Below are 23,342 nucleotides of genomic sequence, written 5' to 3' on the forward strand. Positions count from 1 at the left end.
CTACATAGAGTTCACTGGAAGTTGCTTTCAAGAGAAGTGTCTGCTAAATAAATGTAAGAACTACTCATAACACTGCACCTATGTAGTATATACATTCAGCATATTACGTGTTTGATGGTTTGTGCCCTTGTTTATGGTTAAAAAATAAAATTAGTCCTTGTAGACTCCCTGCAAATGCACTGTGGGTGGGCAGAGAGTGGGGTTCAAAGTGTAAAGTCCCTCATCCCCTCTTACACTATTTGGAATCCTTCAGTGTTGTACGCACCATGCGAGCTCACCTGCAACCTGCACACATTGCTGTGTACGACACACTTTGGGCCTGGGAGCCGAACGCAAGAGGCCAGAGCTGCTGCAAGACACTAGAAGAAAGTACTGATGTCCAGGGAGATAGAAACACATACATTTTATTCAGTATTAAACCACAATGGCAAATTAGAAAACAAATGGTGTCCCAGGACATTAATTAAATTTCCCGATGTAACACTAGTGGATCCATTCAGAACAAAAAGAGGAAATGAAAGAGACGTAAGGCACACCTACATAATCACAAACGGCTAACGTGGCCAAAGAGCACTTCCTCACCAAGGCCCACATCAAGATGAAACCATCCACAGTTGAGTGTAGTGTCATTTTAAATAAACACAACTGTCTTACCTCTGCAGTTTTTTTTTTTTTTTTTTAAATTAATGTACATGAGTTGCTGTCCTCCTTTTGTACAGAAATTTCAATCTGACATTTTTTCCACAATATTAACATCATCTGCAAGTGACAAAAGTCAGAAAAGGCAAGACTACGTGTCGAGTATGGAAATGTGACGCTGTCTTCCTGAAATTACCTCTAGCGCTAAGTAAAGAAAAATAAGTGAGAAACAGATCTTGGCACTGAGGAGTCTATTGGACTGTCCTGTGTTCCAGAAGGTTGCAAGGACAAAAGTGTTTAAGAAGCAGAACCCAGAGCATGCAACTTCCCCTTGTTACAATGAGGAAGTGAAACAGGGTTCGACAAACACAGACACTACTTCCCTGGAGATTCCCCAGCCAAACAACTATCTCACATGGGCGTTGAACCAGGCCTAAAGCACGGGAACCTTTGTGAGCACAACCAGTGCCAGACTGCAACTGACCTGGAAGCAGAAGCAACAAACTGCTGAACTTCCTGGAGCCTCAGTGACTTGTCACTGCCAGCTGGACTGCAGATGTCCTATAAAAGAATACAACACAAACACAACCCAAAGTCCAATTCTGCATATTTACAGTGCTCTGTTTAAAGGGTTTAGCAGGAATGACAGGAAAGCAAAGGCTGAAGTTAGCGGGATGCCAGCTTTGGGGTTCTGCGAGAGCCAATTACGTGCGTGCAAAGAGAAACGGCATCAATCGCGCCTGTTCCAGCAGCCTCGGGAATCTCCATCATTATTGCCTTAACGCAGAAACTAAAGCAAGTGGGGGCTGGGGTCTCGTACGAATGCAAGCATCTTGCTTTAAATGAGTGAGAGTTTCTCCGTGAGACACCATAGACACACAAACATACTTTGTATGAGTCTTGAGCAGCTTTGCTGAATGAGCCACACCTACACATAATTGTAGACAACATTCTCGTACATTCCCAAAAATGTACATTCCAAGAAAATGCTGGTTATAAAACATCTGAGACTGAAAGTGCCACAGTTTTAGTGTAAATTGGCAAATACGACCAAACGCAGTTAAAATAAAAAGTGAGAAAACTTGTCACAGACCTCCTGGCAGATGGGAACCTAGAGTGTGCAACTGGAGAGAGACACCCATCTTTGGTCATCACACCGTCAGCAAATCTTTGCTATAGAACACCTGATCAAACTGTTTTAATTCAACCAAATTAACTTTTTCAGTATTGTACCCACCTTAAATTAAAAACTTACATAATACCTATTCTAACATCTTATTTTGTTTACACTGTTTGACATAACCCACATGTTGCTGCTAGTGCTGCAAGAAAAAATGACTATTAAAGGACAAATCGCTGTGGTGGGTGGCAAGTCCCGGCAGCGCACGCTGACTGGGCCGCTTCGGCAGTAAAGGCACGGTACAATTCCGATGAGCTACGCTCCGCTGCTCTCTTGCTGAACGTCCTGCCCCACCTGCTGCACAAAGACCTCCCAGTAAGACGCGCGCTAATGCTACCCTTCGTCCACCTTCCTAACCCGTGGGTTCACACAAACTCTGTGCCGATGACAATGCGAAAAACAGATGAGTAGGGACCTGTGAGAGTAAAAGTGAATTAACACAAAGTAATGTACAGCGCACTGTGCGATGGGGGGATGCAGCTGCGTGGGGTTTCGGCGTGACGTCAGCCCTGCAGCTCCTCATAGCAGGTGTTGCACACTCGAACCGCTTTTTTGGACGACGGCGTCAGGGCGTTCCTGGAGGAGCACTCGGCGCAGAAGATGTTCCCGCAGTGTCGGCAGTGATGCTGCAGGGGGGGGAGACGGCACAGAATCAGGCAGCGTCTAGTCTGACCCACATGGTTGTTTTACAAATTCCGGTACGCTGCCGACAGACGCCAAAGGAATGGAAATGACACGCTGCGACGAGTACCATGTGTACAGAATAGAAAACAAAGTACTGACTGAGTGCTGCCCAATCAGCCCCACTGTCATCGCACCAGTCAAACGTGGTACTTCCCAGAGCGAAGGGATCCACCCGCCTACGAGGAGCATTTCCACAAGCAGCTCGTTTTGACTGCTAACCATAATGCGGGAGCTGCTTGGGGTGTCACCCACCTTCCTGATAGTGACAGAGAAGCCCTTTCCACACGCCATGCAGTTCTGCACCTCATGGTCTTCGGCCCATTTCCGAGTCAGAGACTGGGACTGTTTTATCTGTATTCAGGGAGAAGAATCAATCCATCGGACCTCCAGATACGTTTTGGGGGCACACCATGCGCAGATGGACCTGCATTGGCCAGTTCTTCCTGTAACGACGCATATAGTCACCTGAAGTGACTGGTTCTCCCTGCCCAGCTCCTGCATTGCAGCCGTCGTGTCGTCCAGCTTGCGGCGCAATTCCACCAGTTTGGCCTGCAGCTTCTCTATCTCCCCCTCACCCTTCACACACCTGTGGCAGAATCAAGAGACATTTAGAGATCCATAACGAAATGCACACCGTAAACAAACATGCTGCTTTCACACAGATCACTTCTGAACGGTTCACAGATTAACCGACGTGCAGCGACCTCCAGTTCTGCAGAGTTTGTGTTTTTGAGTCCCAGATCTCCAGTTTGACGGGGTAAAGTTTGCAGAATTAGCCAAAAAAAATATGCGACATGTCTCATTTTGTCTTAATACTAAGGCATTAAGCTGCAGCTGCCCAGGAGAACACATCTCATTATATTCTACCGTCAGTGATCAGCCGTGGAGTTTCTGAAGTGTCAGGAATACTCCACAGGGGCAGAAAGCAACTTTCACAGCTAATTCACAATTCTCTACTGCCCACCGGGACCCCGGTCTGAACAGAAGGCACATCATTATTGCCCAGGCTCACACACAACATAAAGGAACTCATTTGCAGTTGCACAGACACATGGCCAACTATACTATTTTGTCTTTTGAAAGCAATCATTATCAACACAACTTCCCCCACCCAAAAAAAAAAAAAAAAAAAAAGGTATGGTTTTGTGTGCTGATCAAAACACTCCACCGCTGTCACCCCGATTTCCCGTGTTTCACAGTGACGTGGTCACGGAACTTCACCTCTCCAGCAGGGCACGCCGCTCGTCCTGGTTGTTCTGCACCGTTGCTTCCAGTACAGCGATCTCACCCCGCAGCTCGTCTGTCTGCTTCTCCAGCTCTCCCACGCGGCGCTGGCTGCTCTGCCACTCGCGCTTCAGCGTCGACATGTTCTCGTTCAGCGCCGTGATCTGCATGGCCTGCTTGGACTCTGCCTCCTCGTGGCCCTTTATAAGCTCCGCCTTTGCCTTCTGTTCCACTGCCTGGACAGGAAGTCGTCATTAACCCACGTACACATGCCTTCCAACACACAGCCGAAGAGCTGCCTTCCAACATCCACTGGATGGAGGATGAGAACCGGTACCAGCTGAGCCTCCATCTTGGCCTTCTCTGCCTTCAGCGTCTCGTCCCGCTGCCGGATGCCCTCCCGCGTAACCTGGTGCTCCTGCTTCTCTTGCTCCAGGGCAGCTTGAACGTTCTCCACCCGCCCCTGCATCTCCAGCTTCTGCTGGATCAGTAATTGCTTGGCCTCCCGCAGCTCCTTCACCTCCTGGTCAGCAGAACAACACGATGACCTTACTTCCGTTTGGCTCGGGACCCTTTATTTATGCAATCAGAGCCTCAATCGATCGGCAACAATCTGCACGTCAGTAATCCGCGATACACATTGCGCAACATTTCCTTTAGTCAATCAAAATGCATGTTAGTGGGATGAGGCCAGCAGTTTGGAAACACTGACCTTCTCCCAGCGCTCTGCACTGCTTTTCATGTCTGCAGTGAGCTGGTTCACCTCCTTCTCCAGCCTGCTCTTGGTGTCCATCAGCTCCTCAGCCCTGGCCCTCTCCCTGTTCAGTTCCTGCCTTGTGAGCCCCTACACATGCACTCAGACGTTAGACACTCACTCTCTCTCTCACACACACACACACACACACACACACACACACAGAGAAGGCGACATAGAATGTCAACGGCTCGCTGACCTCCTGCCGCTGTAGCTCCTTCAGGGCCTCCTGCTGCTGGTCAAGCCGCTCCTGCTTCCTCGCTCCCTCCTGCTCCAGCGCTGCTCGGGCGGAAGTCAGCTCGTGAATGTGCGTCTCATGGCGGCTCAGCTGGTTCCGACCGGCCACCAGTTCCTCCTGAGCCAGAGCCAGCTTTTCCTGAGAGGCCTGCACGATGAACAGGGTCAGTGTTAACAGTGACAATTACAGGATCCTACTGGTATAGCTGCCTAGAGTGTGGTCAACAGTACAACCTCTTCTATACGGTCACTGGTGTGGCATCACACACACTCTGATCCTGCAGCTGCCTCGCCACCGTAACAGTTAAGAGCTTGGGAGTACTGATAATGTGATTTCCTCTCAAGGACTGTAGTCTCAGACCTCCACACATCACGATGGTGCAGAACTGGCCCGCTCTCCTGAGCCCACCTTAAGGTCCTGTTGCACAGCCAGAAGCTCGGACTCCTTGCCGTAGTAGTCAGATTGCAGCTGAGCCTGGCTCTCTTTAATTCGGTCACAATTCTTCTGCAGCTCGGCATACTGAGTCTTTCCGGCACTAAGTTCCTGGGACAGAGCTGCCAGCTGCTGCTTCAGTTTCGCATCCTGCCCCACCTGCCCGATAGAGAGAAATTCTGATTTATGAGAGTACGTGCACGTGCTACAGTGGGCATCTGTCTATGGAACAGCACGTGCGTACTGTGCATGTACCTGCTTACGTGCACTCGTGTGTAGATGTATACAAGAGGGTGAGAAAGAATTCGTTCACGGGTGAAATGACCTGCTCCGCGTGGCTTGTTTGCAGCTCGGCCAGACTTTTCTCCAGCTTCTGCACTGCCTGCTGGGAGGAGGACCGAGTGCTCTTCAGCTCCTCCCCAAGTTTCTGCGCAGCCGTTTCCTTTTCCTTCACTGTTGCCTGCATCTGCACCAACTTTCATTGAGGGCAGACAGCTGCGACTTCAGCCCCTTTTCTGTCTAAAAACAAAACCGTGCAAAGCTAGAGTGTTAATTCAACCCACAAGACGCTGAGGTTTGCATCTGAAAATAACTTTGACATGGTACAGTATACACTGGTTTGTCGTGTTACCAGTGGGTGAATTAGTTTGACAGTACATACGTTTTTGCCCTCTCTACTCAAATTACAAATTTCCACAGTTTCCCTTATCCATATTCTGAAATGTCAGAGTCCCGGGGGGGGGGACCTGCGTTTACCTGCTCAGCCAACAGATGGCAGTATAGGACAATGGAACAGAAAAAGTGCTGTTGCCATGACGACCAAAACTGAGTTAAACAAAATTGGAAGTGACGAAAAGATGAAGAACGTTGCACATGGATCACATGCACGTGAGTCAGCCAAGACTGAACAGGAGTTTCCAGAAAATATGCATTATCATCTTCCGTATTTTTCAACTAGTTTTAGTTTAGCTCATTTTAAAAGATGATACCAAAATAAAAGCTGAGTGCTGTAGCTCAACTTAGAAGCACGACTGGAACTGGAGGGCAGTTAACACGTTTTATTCGTAACTCCAAAGTTACTTTTACACCTATATCAAAATAAAAGAAACGTTAATATTCCATACCTCTCAGTTTTTTTCACTGGTTAGGCTCTGTGAAAACGTTGGATGGAGTGTTAATGTGATGAATCAGTTGAATTTATACCCCATGTCAGGTGTTCCTGAGCGTTGCTCATCAGTAACATGATGAAGAACATTTTTCGTGATAAATTTAAACTCTCCTCCCCAGAGTTAAGGTCCTATAGTCCTACTATCTTTGTGCAAACTTTACTGTCATCTTGGCTTAGCAAGTAAACGCAGTCCAAGTTTACATCTCGGGCTCCGTCTCCACCTCCATCCTCCCTGTGGCCACGAGCTTTGATTAGTGAAAGAACACGACAGTAGATGTGAGCTCCAGAAATGAGATTCCTCTGCAGGGTGATGGATCGCACACTCCGTGGAGTGTGATCAGGACAGTTGAGTTGCTACTCCTTGAGAGGCGCCAGTTAAGGTGGATGCCTCACACAGCAGGTCTCCCAGGCATGTTCAGCTGGGAGGAGATCCCAGAGGAGAGCCAAGCTACACTGGAAAGATTACCTCTGGGCTGACATCATTCAGCAGGAGCTGGAGACTTGCTACAGAAAAGGAAGTGTGGTCTGTTGTGCTCAGCCTGTTCCCACTGCCACCTTTACCATATAAATGGTTGTGTGCTTGTGTCTTCAGCACCTGGAATGACTCCGTAACTACAATGGCAAGGTACTAACCTCTTCCCTCTGTTGCAGTTGCCCTTTGACCTCAGTTACTTCTTTTGCCGCAGCCTCTACTTTCTTCTGTAGCTCCATTCTGGACTGCTGAAAGGACTTCTCCTGCAGGCAGGCAGACAGACAGACAGACAGACAATGGGCCCAGTCAGACGGATCACTGTGATCACCGAGAAGGCAGTAGATTGACAAGTGATGGGTATGCGGCCCAACACCTAGACCCACAAACACAAGTTGTGGCCTTACAACCATCACAAAACAGCTCAGCCAATATTGCAAGCCCACCTGCTTCTCCAAAGACACCGTGGCCTTCTTCCGTTCCGTGTCCAGCTCTGCCTGGGCCTTGCTCAAGTTCTCCTTGGCAGCCGAGAGCTCCTTGTCCAGGGCTTCCTTCTCCTGCTGGGCCTTCTGTTGACTTCTTGCCAGGTTCTGAAGCTTCTGGTCCAGTTCAGCTTGTCTCGTTTGTGCCTCTCGGGAAAGCTGGTCAAGGCTCTGCTGCAGGCCACTCTTCTCCTTCTTGCGCTGCTCCAGCTCCTGCCGTGTGGTCTCCAGGCAGCATTCTTCTTCTTTAGGTCATCCTGAGTGCAACCACACTGTGGAGCAGTGACAAGGCGTAAACAAACGATAAGCTACACAGGACCACAAGGGCACACCAGGGTAAGGGATGGTGTGCACAACATCAGAGTGACTAGGCAGCGTTCACTCTGTACCTCTCTTTTTCCGTGGCCAACTGGCAGCTGAGGTCTTTTATCTTGTTACCGGCCTCGGTGCTTTGCTGGCGGAGCTGCTGCAAGTCTGATGGGCCTGGTCCCGACTTGTCTTGAGCTTCTGTGCCTCTGCATCCGTTTCTGTGACAAGTCACACGGCGCACAATGGTTTGGGTTTCACTGTCAGCTTCTAGAGCTCTTGGTGCAGAGCCCAGACCTGCTGGGAAGCTGACCTTGAGCTGGGTTTCCAGTCGCTCAGTCTCCTGCTCCGATGTCAGCAGCTTGTCTCGACACTCCTTCAGGCTGGCTTCCAGCTGGCCGTATAGCTCCTGCTTCTCCTGCAACTTGCGGCTCAGCTCCTCCATTTGGCTATGGGTCTTCACCAGCTCCTGCAGACAGGCAGTGCCTTAACCACCCAAAAACACCACATGCCACAGTGATTGCCCACAAAAGCACCGCTAATGTTCTCGTCAGTCGAGCTAATCAGGAAGTTTAAAGGAGAACAGAAAACGCACCTGTTGCTTATCCTGCAGCGCATGCTGGGCTGTCTCCAAGTGATTCTGCAGGTCTGCTCTCTGAGCAGTCTTTGCAGCCTCTGCAGACAGAAGCATCTCCGTTTTGGCCTTGAGCTGGAAACCAGAAGCCCAGAGCCTTGTTTAGCACAACCTTTGCGTGCAGCAACAGCCATGTTGAGCACCGAGAAATGAGCAGTCAGCCACATTTCTTTACACTGTCGCAGACCTGAACAGAAACCCAGACTTGAGCTGCTGAGGAACCTGTGCAGGAACCTGCATCTGACCACTGAAAGACCTGAAAAGGAACACATACCTGGGCATCCAGCTGTGCCAGTCGCTCTTTACTTTCACTGAGTTGGTTAGAAAGCTCTGCATTAGAACTCTCAAGTGCCAGACAGCGATCCTGCGCTGTCCGAAGGTGTGTCTTCTGCTCCTGAACCTGCTCGTGGAGGTTCTCCTGGGCCTGCTTGTGACTCTCAGATTGGTTCTTCAGCTGCTCTGTCAGTTTTGTGACCTGAATCATTCAGACAAATGACGGTTTACAATCCGCCACTTTGACAATGACAGAAGAATTAACAGACGCATGCCGTACCTGCTCCTGTAGGAGGTGGTTCTTCTCCTGCAGCTGGCTCAGCACCGCTGCCTCGCCCTCACCAGCCTGGATCTTAGCACAAAGGTCCTCGCGCTCTGCCTCCAGCTGGCCCACACTGTCCTTGCTCTTCTGCAGCAGCGCTTCCAGGTTCTGGATCTTTTGGTCCTTGTCTCCAATCTGACGCAGAACCTGCTCCAAGTCATTCTGGAAGGCAGTCAACAGCAGGGCTGAATCTGAGTGAGCAAAGACCATAGCCGCAATGAGCTCGACTCTACAGGCAGTTATGAAGCAGGGGAAGCCTTACGATGTAACTGATGAGGTCAGAGGAGGACTGGAAGCTGCATTCAGCATTTGACAGTAAACTGGTAAATGTTCTGACGGAAATTCTGTCCCATGGAGCGCTTGTGTTATCCAGGATAGCAGTGTGGGGATCATGCCTGTACCTGCGCTTCTCTCAGCTTGCCCGTCGTGGTCTGTTGCAGCGACTGGATCTCCTGGTGTTGCTGCCGAGCCTTCTCCAGCTGGTGCTGCAGGTCCGTAGCCTTGCTCTCTCGTTCTTTCACCTGAGAGAAGGCAGACCCAAGTACACCCCCACAATCATCAAGACAGAGTTGCAAGACTTCTGTGCCCTTCACATCTTCTTCTTCATCGTGACGTTGTCTGGCCTTACCTGTTCCTCAGCTCGAGAAAGTTTGAGCTGCAGTTCAGCAACCTGCTGCTCACGATCCTTCAGCTTGTCCGCAGACAGCTGCCTCTGCTCCTTCAAACGGCCCTGCACCTCCCCTAACTGCCGCTCTGCCTCTAGTAGTTTGCAGTGTAACTGTAGGCGAAAGCAAATGTCAGGCATCGCCGATACGCAAACAGCACTCATACAGCTGAGCACAGTAACCGGACGCACGGCTCGTTCCCACACAAAAGAAGAAATAGATAGATGATGGAAGTGAGATTTACCTGCTTGATCTCACTCTGCTGCTGGAGGCTTTGCTGTTCCCGTTCCTCCTTCTGCTGCTGCAGCTGTTTGAACTCAGCCTTCAGCTGCTGGTGCTGCAGCTCCAGCTCGGCCAGCTCCTGCCTCAGCCGACCGCCTGTCTCTCCCCGCTCCTCCAGCTCAGTCTGGGCCCTTTGCAGAGACGCTTGCGTGGCAGAAGACTGGACCTGAAGTTGCTGTAGCTCCAGTTCTCGCTGCTGCAAGCTGGTCTGTGCAGCCTTCCTGCTGGCCTGCTCACTGTGCAGGTGCTCCTCCAGCTCCTGGTACTCCTTCTCCTTGCGACCCAGCTTCTCAGACAGGCTCTGTAGACAAGTGCCACACAACAGCAGCGGTGAAGCAAGGATGTAAAACCACTTTCAAACTACAGTCCATCCAAAAAAACTACCACCTATATGAGAAGAGGCAGTGGTCATTGTTCCAAAGATCTGTTATTCCCAACATTTCATATACTATATGTACATATACAAATACAGTGCTATGCAAAAGACAGACAAGTGATGGGTAAATGTTTTGCAAAAATATTTGTTTTAGACAGTTATTTAATACCTTCTGCATTAGTGTCAGTGGGAAAGAGCATATTTTAGATTTCCAAGCATTCCTTTTGTAAAAAGTTACTATTACAGTAAGGGTTTTGTATGTCCTTAAAGAGATAAAGTACGTACACACACACACACGTGTACACACACACACACACGTGTACACACACACACACACGTGTACACACACACACACACACAGAAGCCCCTTGTCCCGAGTGGGGTTGCGGCAAACCGGAGCCTAACCCAGCAACACAGGGCGCAAGGCTGGAGGGGGAGGGGACACACCCAGGACGGGACACCACTCCATTGCAAGGCACCCCAAGCGGGACTCAAACCCCAGACCTGCGAGAGAGCAGGACCCAGCCAAACCCGCTGTGCCAAGCAGTTGTTGACGATGGATGGTTAGTAAGGAAGTTTGTAGGAAGTTTATTAATAAAGAGCATCATTTTTGGAAGCATTCTCACTTTACAGCCCCCCCACTGCCTAAAACTTTTGCACAGTACTGTACACATATACTATATATTACACACACACACTGCTGCTTGAAGCTATGTGAACTCCTTGTGCAATTACAGGTTCCTACACCTTTACCATTACATGGTTATTTAATGAGAATGAGTGTTTCTCATGTGACAAAACAGGTGTGTAATGACCAATTCCATATGTTGCTTTAGAATAAATCATGTGTGTAGTAGAAACATATAAGTAGTGGAGGTGCAAAAATAAGTCAGTCCCAAGCTGCACTGGTTAAACCAAGTAGGTAAGTCAAATCAGGTTGTGTAAATCAATCATTTATTCTTTTTAAGTTTATTTGAATATTCTAAACAAGAATGACCATCCCATTGCGGTTCACATACTTTGAAGCAGCCCTGTATATATTTTAATCAAATGGAAATGTAAATCTGCATATATGCACATTCCTGAAAAAAATGATAATTTAAAAAAATTAAACATGAAAAAAGATTTCCTTATCCATCAAAATGTCTGCTGACAGTTTGCAGATGTTCTGCTTGGCTGGTATACAATGTAAGCTGTGATGGGTCTACATGCCGGGGGCACTTCCGAAGGCATGTTTTACGCACAGGTATGTGCATGAGCATGTATATGTTATACGTATTTAAATCATTTTTCATCATTATCTGTGCGTGAGGAGAGCGTGGTGGTGCAATGGGTTTGGCCGGGTCCCGCTCTCTGGTGGGTCTGGGGTTCGACTCCTGCTTGGGGTGCCATCCTTTTATCACAGAAATCTGAAGGTTAAAATTTAGCGTGCATCTGCGCAGTTTCTTCAATACCTGACTTTGCTGCTGGAGCTGGTGGATCTGCTGGGTGTACACCGCTGCTTCCTGGGGACCCCTCTGCAACTCGGCACGTAACTGGGAGATAGTCGCCTGTACAGACACAAAGACACAAAAAAGACTCAGTCCGAATCCTATCCCTACACAGCGACCAGGTGCTGTGTCCACATGCAAACATTTACCCACTACATGCCCTCTCGCATGACTAGTCCACAGACGCCACCATGACACGACACACACACCTCACAGAGCCATACATATACACAAACAATGGAGGGATGCCATAGGTACAACATATGTACACATTCAGGAGTTTTAAGACATGCAATATTTCACAATTGCTTCTAGCTGTACTGTAATGTAAACAGAGAATAATTCATTAAAGTCTGCTTAAAGTCCAAGAATGGAGAATAAAATAACATATTTTGGCCTTTACTAAAACATCTGGAGAATAATGTAGTACTAAAGAGGTGACTGCCCATAACCCCAATTCCAAAAAAGTTGGGACAGTATAGAAAATGCTAATAAAAACAAAAAGGAGTGATTTGTATATTTACTTCGCCTTGTATTCAAACAAAAACAGTATAAAGACTAGGTATCTCACGTTTTACCTAATCACCCGCATTGTTTTTTTTGAAGATGTACGTTTATTCTCAAACCGATGCCTGGAATACGTTCCAAAAAGTGAGACAGGTAGTTCAGGACTCAAAACGAAGTGACAAGTGGAAATAACAAGGTGACGTGAAACAGGTGAGAGAGCCGTGTTACAGTATATAAGGAGCCTCCAAAAATGCCAAGTCCTTCAAGAACAAGGATGGGTCAAGGGTTGCCAATACGTGCCAACAGATGTTCCCCAAAGACAAATGGGTAGTATTCTGGGCATTTCACCTTCTACAGTGCACAATGTAATGAAGCAATTCAAGGAATCCGGTCAAATCTACAAGAGAAAGGAAATTTAGAAATCACTTTTTGTTTTTAATCACCATTTTCCATACCGTACCAACTTTTTTGGAATTGGGGTTGTACATCCTCTATCCTAAAACGGGCTGTTAACCCATACCCAGTGTGTCCTCTGTGCTCTTACACCAGGAGGAGCGCAGGGGTGAGACAAGAACAGGGATTAAAACATTTACCTCTAGTTCACGGATCTCCGAGAGAAAGCAGAGTTGGAGAGGAGTGGTGAGTAATGGGACAAAGAGACAGACACATGAGTGACAGCAGCTAACCACCTGTTAGTTAAGCAAAGCACAGGAAACGGAGGAAAGGCCACTTCTTGTTTGGAAATCCTCCCTACGCTCTTACACATTTCCACAGAAAAGCAGCAATGCAGCTGCACCGAAAACTGTTGGTCACGAACACCTAATGACACAAAATGTTACCTACCAAATCTCCATCACCAGTGTGGAAATGGGAAGAGCACCTTTGAAATTTCACCACAGTTGTGTGTTAACAGGCACACGGTAATACCCAGACAGAACCAGAGAGTAAGGTGACCAGGAATGTACCTCAGCGGCATTGTGGTCAGCCTTCAACCGCTCAAACTGTCCCTTGAGCCGCTCCGATTCCTCCTCTCTCTCCCGTGTCATATTATCCATCAGCGTCTGCACCTGGATCAGCTCCTTCTTCAGCACTGCCACATCCTCCACACCTGGACGCTGCATCTGAGTATGAAACCAAAGGTCGTCCTGGAGATGCACCACCCCACTTCATCCAACACGCTCCTGACACCGTGGCAGACATGTCATTTCCCCCCGGTTTTCTACCAACATCTCAACCCAGGATCACCAGCTGAATCCAGACACTGTCCAACGTGCCGCCAAGGAGGTGTTCCTCACCAGCTCTGTGTGGAGGTCCTCCTTGTGCTTCCGCTCCTTCTGCACTTCTTGGGTCAGCCTGGACACCTGCTGCTCCGCGGCTTCCCGCAGGCTCCGCTCCTCATCGTAGCGGGACTTTATGTCTGTGGGGTCCACAGCAAGTTCACATTCCTCACCGTGTCAGTACCACTTTGCCAAAGCAGTCCACAAGTACACAGTTGTAATCACAGAAGTGCATGCACACACAGACCCCCCACTGTGGGATCAACACTTGCCTACAATCTCAGTGGCCAACTGGGCAGCCTTCTGCTCAAACAGGTCCTTCATCTGCTTGATATTGAACTTCTCCGTCTCAGCCTCATGGAGTTTCAACTCCAGCTCTGAATACAGCAGAGGGATGTTACTGTCCCAGCCCACATCCTTAGGCTACACACTCAGTCTCTTTAGTGCCACGTGCGTACTGTACCACACCCTACGTTAGCAGGATGTGCACGAGAGTCAAGCGCACAGACCTACGGTTGGAAATGGAGATGTACCTGATTCGTTGGTGCTCACTTGGCCGTCATTCTGGGTGCTCTAGGGGAAGAGAAATACTGCGATAGAATAAAAGAATTCCAGACCGCCCTCTGAACTGACACATCCAAGGAAGCTGGAACTGAATACCAAAAATATACCCTCTGTGCTGCACCTCAATCGTATTTCTTTGCGGCCTCTGTGCTCTCTATTCATTGTGTACACAAAGTATGACTAGACCATCAGCTGCATTTAAGTGTCAGGGGGAACAAACACCAAAATACACTTTATTAACTTTAGTGATTAAATTTCCACTACGAAAAAACCCCAAACATTACAAGTTTGTAGCCCCAACATTAACCCCCCGCCCCCCGAAAAAAACCCAAGTGATTATTTACACCAAGCAGAATCAGAGTAATTAAAAGGAATTACTTGCTTCAGTTGTCCTTGAACTTTGTCCAGTTCCTTCTTCAGCTCTCCAGAAAACCATCTTTCCTCCTGGGGCAACAAAAAAAGCATAACTAATGAACTCGTACAAAAAGACTGTGATTTCACTCAACTTCAAGCCAAGGACCACTAGTTTAGCCAAAGTGTGTACAGCTGAGCATCCAGGAGGAACCCTGGTGTGTCAGGAGCCAAACTGTTTCTCTCTTTAAACACAGAGCTTTTGGATGCTACTACATGAGCACAAGAAGGCAGGGGGTCCAACTGCACCTTGAGCGAGGTATGCAGGTCCTGCACTTCCTGCCGCAACAGAACCAGATCCTCCCTGTTAGAAGATGTCAGAGGTCAGAAGACCATAGATACAAGAACAAACAATTTTATGGTCTACTTTACCCGCAACAGTATAATAAACGTTTTCTTAGTGTGGGAGTTTCGTTTTTGACGGACAGAAACCCACACCGTCTGCTCCGCAGAGGATCAGTGTATGAAGCCGTGTGGAGCACAGTTGACGTGTGCTGCATGAAGAAAGGGCTTCCTGCACTTCCCATTCACTGCCGGTACACGGTTTGCACGGAGAGCCCCATCTCCGCCTCCGCCTCACCTGGATGGCGCATGGTCCCCTGCCTCGTGAAACACTTCGTAGTGCTTGAAGAGCTCCTCGGCCGAGTTGTGGGACTTCATGCACTGGGGACAGATGAAGCCCTGCGGACACAAAAAACACAGCTTGGCCAACGAGAAAAATCAAGCCCTGTTGGGAAGGCGCTGCTTTTACAAGTCAAGCAAGGCTTGTGAATTTCTACTACATTTAACTGACACTTTTCTCCAAACTTATGTTACCCTACTTACAATTATTTACTCGTTTACACAGCTCAGTGATTTTACTGGAGCAATTTTGGGTAAAGTACCTTGGTCAACAGTAATACAGCCAGAGGTGAGATTCGAACCGGCAACCGCTGAGTTCAAAGGCGGCGGCAGCAGCTCTAACCGCTATGCTACCGTATGCTGTCCTCACTACCTTAACACAACTGCCATACAGTGCAGTTGCTCCAGTAAAACAAGGATTAATTTGATCATTTCTGAAAATTAAAGGAAAACTAAATTAGTACTGAAGCTCATCTGGACTAACCTTCAAAGTATGAATGAGTACGGTATTAGTTACTTTAGAAGATCACGAACACTTCTGCTCATCTTTTCACAGTTCCTTGACCATCAAAGACTGGACTTAGTAAAATGATTGCGGTCCTGAGCTAATAACAAGCCGAGAGGCAGCCGGTGAGGGTGGAAAAGGAAGCTGGGGGTTTCAACAGGGAAAGAGGAATCCAAACCATGGGGCCTCTTTGGAAGTGTAATGTACACCGATGACAGAGTGGCATTTCATTACAGCAAGTAATACACACACGACACTACCTCGGAAGTCTCGTTGTTGATGTCGGCAGCCTGCTGGTCAGAGTCCGAACCCTGCGAACCACCTTTTCCAGGAGTCTGCGAAGAAGACAACAAGGGGTCACATGCGAAAGGAGCTTTCCACCACGACAAGTCTGCAATGCCCCGGCGCCGCGACAGCCTGTGGACGTAGCCTTCGAGGAACTACTTTACCTGATGATCGCGGGCACAAATGAGTAAAGTACCGAGCCGAGAGAAACGCACATTATGGTTACATGCTATGATGCATGTTCTCTCTGATAGATCCACACCTCGGGGGAATGTACCGCGGTCTTCCCTAATACGCAGCATGCTACTTTCAGGTACGGCAAAACCGGAGGAATAATTCTAAAGACTCTGGAGTAACCCTCACAAGACATGGCATCAAAAACAAAAAAATATACGCGACTTGGCTGCTCGCTAGGTGGTATGTAGGCTGCTGATGCTACAGCTCTTCCCAGGGACACATCTTCCAGGCACGCTGTAGCATGCTGACTCGAAACAGGAAACCCCTCCTCCTGTTCATTTAGGGCTGGGGTTTTTTTTTTTTTTTTTTTTTATTAAAAAAAAAAAATCAGGCCTTGGGCTAATTATTCACCACAGTGGCCCAAATGGAGCAATCAGCCCACTTACCGCAGCTGATAAGTCACAGTTTCAAACAGTGGTCTGAAGACAGACAACGGAAAGCTCCAGCACAACATCACTTGCTACCGCAACGGCGATGTGTCCTAATGCCGGCTGTTACCCTATTAAAGATAACCCCCAGAAACAACGGTGATGTATCCACAAGAGCAAATCCCAGAGTGTCCAGTTACATTTATTTAGCAGACACTTTTCTCCAAAGCAACTTTCAATGAACACTCTGTAGTGTTATCAGCCCATACACCTTGGTGACTTACACACTAGATACACTACTGACACTGGGTCACTCATCCATAGACCAGTGGAACACACTCTCTCTGTCACTCACACACTATGGGGGGAACCTGAACAGCACGTCTTTGGACCGTGGGAGGAAACCAACACGGACACAGGGAGAACATGCAAACTCCACGCAGACCGAGCGGGGATCGAACCCACATTCTCTCACACCACCAGGCGCTGAGACAGCAGCGCTACTCGCTGTGCCACCCACTTGAAACAAGTTCATGAAAGACTACCTAATGCAGCATCTTTTCCCCACCCATGACCCTAGGTACTAAGATATGGATGTGCACTGTACAATAGCAGGGTGCTGGTAGCGTGGTGGTTACAGCTGCTGTCCTTGAACCCAAAGGTCGCAGGTTCGAGTCTCTCCTCCAGCTGTAATACCTTAGGAAGTTACCCTAAAAAAATTGCTCCAATAAAAATTATCCAGCTGTAAAAATGGGTAAATAATTAATTGTAAGTATCTTAACACTAAGCAGCTTTGGAGAAAAGCTGCAGCTAAATTAAGTAATGTAAAATATAAATGAGTGTGGCTCTGCAACAACAGGGTGGAGCTACCCTTTGCATGACAGAAGGAACCCCGGGGGTAACCTCAAAACACGTGGAAATGGAAAGAGCGCGACACCGGTCCCTACAGAGTTCATTACTTTACCGTATTTATTACTATGTTAAAAACTTGCTATATACTGCTGAAGTAAGAACAACAGATTACGATTAAGCACAAAATGCTTTAATCTGCATGCAACAGGATGCAGCACTGGGAGAAAATGCAAGATGCATCCGACAAGCATCATTTCACCAATATAGCCGGTAAACGGGTATCCGGAGGCTATTTGCTTCCCGGTTCCACAACCCAGGGTCGTTCGCTCCACCGCAATCCCAAAACACGGCATGCTGAGTCACTGCGCACAACGTGGCCTCATTTACAAGTATCTTTCTGTGTGTTTAATAGGACACAGGAGCCATCCTGGATGGACTGGGGAGAACATGACGGAACCAGCGATGCCAAGCCAGCCGCGCAAGTCACTGCGATACACCTTGTTTAACGATGCTCAACCTTTCAAAGGCGCTAAATTAACCAGACGCGGCCCATCAGGAAACCGCTTCAGTTCACACAGAAGACAGAGTTTCAGGTGCAAATGCAGACACGCTACCTGCCCCCCTCGCCCAGTTATGCCCGGACAGTTGGGTAGACAGCGAGACATATGCCTCTACTGCAGTGCTCTTGTCCCGCAAACTGAATTTCATAGCAAATTATTCCATGCGGCTCTTGTCCTGAATGTACACGAGTTCCAGGATTTACATTTAGTTATTTAACTGACGCTTTCTTCCGAAGCACCTTAGATCGTTAGTCTTCGGGCAATAACTTAACCATTTATATAGCTGGGAACTTTTACTAGGCCAGTTCAGGCCAAGTACCTCGCTCAAGGGCACTACGGAAGTAGGCGGAATTCGAACCTGTAACCTCTGAAGACGGCAGCTCCAACTACAACTCTGGGGGGAAAAAAATAAGTAAAATACTTTAACGACCCCGCGTTACTGTTTTAGGAGGGAGTGTGTGTTTAAATGTAAATAGTTGCATTATGGGAGATAATGTTAAATGTGTGTGTAACCACTGGGGGTACTTAAGGGGAAAATGGTAGGGTGACCGTGTCTCCCAGTGTGAGGGAAGAGCCTAGGGGCGCTAAGGCAGGCTGGCTGTAAGCGCAGGTCCTGGAGGAAAAGGGGTCCTCGGACCGAGAGCATTATTTCCCTTGTGCTGGTGTTCGAATAAATCGTTCGTTATGAACGCTGCCTCCGCGTCCTTCTTCACCCCATCCAAACCCACGGTGCTGCACGCCACAATACCTCTGAAAACGGGAAGTGAGCAAGTTTAGGGGACAGCCGGTAGCGTAGTGGTTAGAGCTACTGCTTCTGGAACCAAAAGTTGCAAATTTTAGTCTCACCTCTGGGTGTAGAACCCTTGAGCACGGTTCTTACCCTAAATTGCTCCGGTAACATTCCCCAGCTGTATAAATGGGAAAATAATTGTAAAGTAGTTCAACACTGTAGTCACTTTGGAGAAAAGTATCAGCTAAATTAATAAATAAAGGCATACAGTTCAAAATTTTGGGACAGCCAGTAGCATAGTGGTTACAGCTACTGCCTTTTTACCTAAAAGGTTGTAGGTTCGAATCCCACCTCCGGCTGTAGTCGCTTTGGAGGAAAGCGTCAGCAAAATTAATAAATGTAAATGCAAGTATAGCTGGCAACGCACACCCACGGCACGCTGTTAAGGATGCTCCCGCTCCCAAGTCCTAAGGCCACCGCAGACCCCCCACAAAGACCCTGGTCCAGTGTGTGTGTGTGTGTGTGTGCAGGTCTCGCGTAATCCCTTGACTTGGTCTATACCGTGCGTTCGCTTGGGTTCAGGGCGAGAAGCCCATCCATCCGAGGTGCCCGCCATCACAGCACCTACTGGCCCGGTCGCTGCTCTTGAAGTTGAACCTACAACGCCGTGGCCCCCATTCAGGGGAACTTCCGGTTGCAGCGTTTGACCAAGCACCTCCATGGCTGCTGCTGCTCCTCCTTGCACTACCCAGCCGCACATTCCACACAAGATGAGCAGCAAAAATCACCAGTTCGTGCACCGGACCGGCGGTTATCAAGAGCTGCCGGTTAATAAACATCATGGAAACCTGCTGTGTGTGCTGTCTGTCTGTCTGTCGCCACTAGTAACTTACACACTGACTGACTAGACGTGGTGCCAAGCAATCCGCGCAGGAGCCTGAGGAGGACTAGTTGCACGATACGAAACTAAATAGTAAGAGCTAGTAGCTCCTTCCGACGCCGACCTAATTAATAATTACGTGCTGCACAACTGGAACTAAGCCGCGTCTGGCCCGACGACACTCACTGCGTGCGCGGAACGAGAGAAACGCCCACATCACGCTAGCCGAGCGAGTTAGCTAACACAGACACAGAGAGCGTGTTTCCAGCCAGGCGCCGTCCGCCGGCGTCCCGACCCGACCAGCTCGCCGCGCCGCGCCGTGCCGTGCCGCGCAGCCCGAATCGCGGCCGCGAGGGCAGCGCGTGCGCACAGAACACACTGACTGTTTTCCAAGCGTTCGGGGAGTAATATCGGGCGCTACAAGGCACACAGCGCGGCGCTCAGGAGGCGCACGCAGGCCCACGCGCCCAACACAGCACAGCACAGCACCGTACGGCGCGGCGCGGCGGCAAGCGCTAGGCTAGTCACGCGCGCACACAGCAGAGTGTGTCATCGCGAGCCAAGGCTGCCGCTCCGGAACACTAGCCTTACCCGCTGCAGTATCCGTCTGAGCATGGCGTCGCGTTGCGTTGCGTTGCGTTGCCTCTGTGTGTTACCAAAACACAAGCTAAAAGCTTACGCCGCTACACCTCACCAAGCCCGCTTGGTTCTGTTCTGACAGTCTCTACCACGGCGAACAAAATCTAGGGCGGGGCTACCGTGACGGTGGGCGGGGTTTCACGGGAAATACCCTGGCACATGCTGCCGATGAACAGACGGTCAAAGGACGCCACAGGGCTGAACGACAGCGCGTTCAGCTCTCTGATTGGATTGAGTTGGATGACGGGCAGCTTGTTTTGTGCGCTGATGGTATAACTTGATGACTGGCAGCGTGTTCTGTGCTCTGATTGGGTTGAATTGCATGAAGAGCAGCTTGGTTTCTGCCGCGATTGGATTCAGTTTGGACGAATACCAATTTGTTCTAGGCTCCGATTGGATGCAAGTGGAAAAATAGCAGCTCGTGCTGGGCTCTCAATGCCGAATGGTGTGACGGCATTGCCGGGGGCGGATGTGAGCAGCCTGCTCATTGGTTGAAAAAACGAGAAGACGGAAGTAGCTTTCTGATTTCAGAGAGAGCTCCCGTCCACAAGATGTGTTAGCTATTAATACAGTACAGTACACAGTACTCACAGCAAATAGTTGCCCATCATGATCACACCTAAAACTGCCGAAATGCTGTGGAGTTACTCAAATAATCACGATTAACCCGGATAAAATACTGTAAATACATTTATTTGATTAGGCCCGGTCTACAGCGTTTTATGTTTCTCCGAGCCTCATTCATTTGTAGATTATAGAAAGGCTTTTCACGACCAACATGAAAGCTGGTAAAAAACAACATATGACAATAATAATATAAAATGAAATAAAGCCATTTCGGTTTCGACTACTTTGCTTATAAAAACAGAATGTTAGACTTTGCGTACTTCAAATAATTATTTTTAAATTATTATTAGAACTTATAGTAGTTACAGTAATAACGGACGTGGTGCACTTCTCGGCGCGAGACACGTAAAACAGTGTGCGGTACCTTTCCCTCGTTGACATTGACTGGCGACGCCACTAGGAGGGGCGAATTCCTCACAGTCGAAAGTCCATCTTGAGAAAGCTACGTACCAAAAATCAAGGGTGTGGTAGTATTAAAAAAAAAAAAAAAAATCTGTAGAAAAAAGCTTTTGGAAATCTCTTTTGGACAAGATGAGGTGTAAATTTATACAAACCTAGAGCAGCACACCTCAGGGGTGTTTTGGTTACATAAAACAAATCTTTTCCCGTGTGGGGCCCATCATATTTTCAGGCATTAAGGTAACCATATATGAAATTAAAACATCATCACAATGATTGCCATGTATAACATAATCATGTGTATTATCAACAGGATAAAACAATTACTATGCATCAGCTTAGTACCTGAAGCTACTGCATTTACATTTACGCATTGGGAAGAATTTATTCTAAAGCGACGTACAACCTGGAGTAAATAAAAGTATTTCCCAGCAGGCTAGGCTTAAAAACATTGCTGAAGCACAGCTTTGTTTGATACCTCTATTGTCGCAGCGCACAATATTTCAGTAGCTACTAGTAGAGGTGACACACACACACACACACACATATAGGAAAACAGGTAGCTAGAAAGCAGCAGGTGCTGAAGGTTTCTTTTATGAAATTGCCACAAGCTCCAGAAAGAAATGGGTCTAAAAGATGCGTTTGGAGGCTCTTATTGAATGCTGGAAGGAACTGAGCAGTTCCAGGGACAGCAGGAGCTCATTCGAACACGTTAGGCCAAGGATGAGAACTGACAGGCTTTACGCGTTGGGCTCCTCATAAGGAGGATGAGCAGATGGCCCAAGGTAGAGGAATGTCGCATTTTTGCTGTAGGCACCAGGGCGGTATTCCTTTGGCTCTGTTGTTGACCACAACTAGAGGTTTGAACTCGAATCGGGCTACAGGAAGACGACGGAGAGAGACGAGGAGGGGACACATTTTTCCAAAGCAGCGATTTCCCCATGGGCAATACAGTAGTAGGAGTGATTTGAACCTGGGATCAAGTCCAGACGCGGCAGCTCTAGCTATATCTCTACATACTTCTCTCAGGAAACACAGGAGAACCTTTCTGCAGGTTGAGAAGAACTTGTGCTACAAAATTCAGGATCAACAGGCTTGACGGCAGAGGGTGGTACATCAGACAGAAGGGAATTGCAGTAATCCAGGTGCGATATCACCGCGTCATGGAACAGGAGCCCTGTAGGATGTGCTGTGAGGTACTGAAGTATGCAGCAGACATTGAAGAGGCTCATATGTCTTTGCTACAGTCATCAACTTTTTTGTTTAGTGTTTAACCAATATATTATGGAAATTATGCAATTGATATAGGACTTTTAGATCAGTGACCAACATGGGCTTGTTGCCTTAGGTTTGCCAGTTCAACTTGTTCCTTTAATCAAGGTTCTTAACCCTGAACAGAAACAGTAAAAATATACTGTTGTAAATGAATTCATAAGTTCAGTATTACAAACCGTTTATTTTAAAGTATGTAATACAGGCTCTGATGCAAGGGCCACCTTAATACACAACAGCAAGTAGAGCAATGATTTCCCTCTGGAGAACACTTTGACCTAACATACAAAAAGGACAATAATTAACTACATATGGTAGGACAGAAATGGTAATGTCTTGGACAAACGCACTGAAGCCAGAGCAAAAGTACAAACCCACATGAAAGAGTTAAGCTTTATTTTTGTCACAAGTAGTAATGCTTCTCCTGTATTTCATATACATACCTCAGACTTGAACCCAACATTAAATTCAATTGGTTTAGCTTTGCTATATATAAAGCATGAGGCAAATATGTCAGTAATAGTAAACAGCAAAAACAATACCTTAAAAAAAAAAAAAAATTGCATAAAAAAAAATGTTCAAAATATTTCTGGGCATCATGTACTCAAAGATGTACGTCTGCATGACACAATGTCCCAGACTGGTGCCCAAATCTGCCCGTGGAGGAGCTCCTTCAATTCCCCAGCACAAACTGCAGTGAGAATTAGCCAGAGGCAGAGCAGCTCTACACTTCAGGGAAGAGGGATGAGCTACCTTCAGACTTAAAAAGTTTAACACCAGACTCATTTAAACCCCATGCGGATTGACCAGTTTGCCTTTTCACCTGAAAACTCCAACTGGGAGGCAGGAAACATCCCTTCCTTTCTCAAAGGAGTACCATTCCACTCTTTACGTGGGCCCGGTGCCCTGTAGTCCATATACAAACCATCTAAACATTCTCCCGCAACACCCAATTCACACATACAGCGGGCGGATGTTTGTTTTATCCCC

At 47.9% G+C, this 23,342-nt stretch overlaps 1 protein-coding gene across 1 annotated transcript; it reads right to left on the reverse strand.

The window, feature by feature from the left end:
* Window positions 1-662: 662 nt before the first annotated feature.
* Window positions 663-20,047, reverse strand: LOC108933905 (early endosome antigen 1). Its single transcript, XM_029249582.1, is given in 33 exon segments — window positions 663-2,445; window positions 2,756-2,854; window positions 2,969-3,089; window positions 3,725-3,963; window positions 4,065-4,250; window positions 4,440-4,571; window positions 4,681-4,866; window positions 5,128-5,310; window positions 5,477-5,607; window positions 5,610-5,670; window positions 6,953-7,054; window positions 7,235-7,503; window positions 7,506-7,527; window positions 7,644-7,747; window positions 7,750-7,797; window positions 7,874-8,045; window positions 8,172-8,285; window positions 8,485-8,685; window positions 8,764-8,967; window positions 9,207-9,326; window positions 9,434-9,583; window positions 9,715-10,053; window positions 11,583-11,678; window positions 12,719-12,733; window positions 13,091-13,246; window positions 13,421-13,542; window positions 13,675-13,779; window positions 13,936-13,975; window positions 14,345-14,410; window positions 14,627-14,681; window positions 14,958-15,058; window positions 15,764-15,838; window positions 20,007-20,047. Coding segments are annotated over 33 exon segments (4,161 nt in total). The 5' UTR covers window positions 20,031-20,047; the 3' UTR covers window positions 663-2,322.
* Window positions 20,048-23,342: the final 3,295 nt, after the last annotated feature.

Source organism: Scleropages formosus, unplaced genomic scaffold, assembly GCF_900964775.1.
Source record: "Scleropages formosus unplaced genomic scaffold, fSclFor1.1, whole genome shotgun sequence".
NCBI classification, from domain to species: Eukaryota; Metazoa; Chordata; class Actinopteri; order Osteoglossiformes; family Osteoglossidae; genus Scleropages; species Scleropages formosus.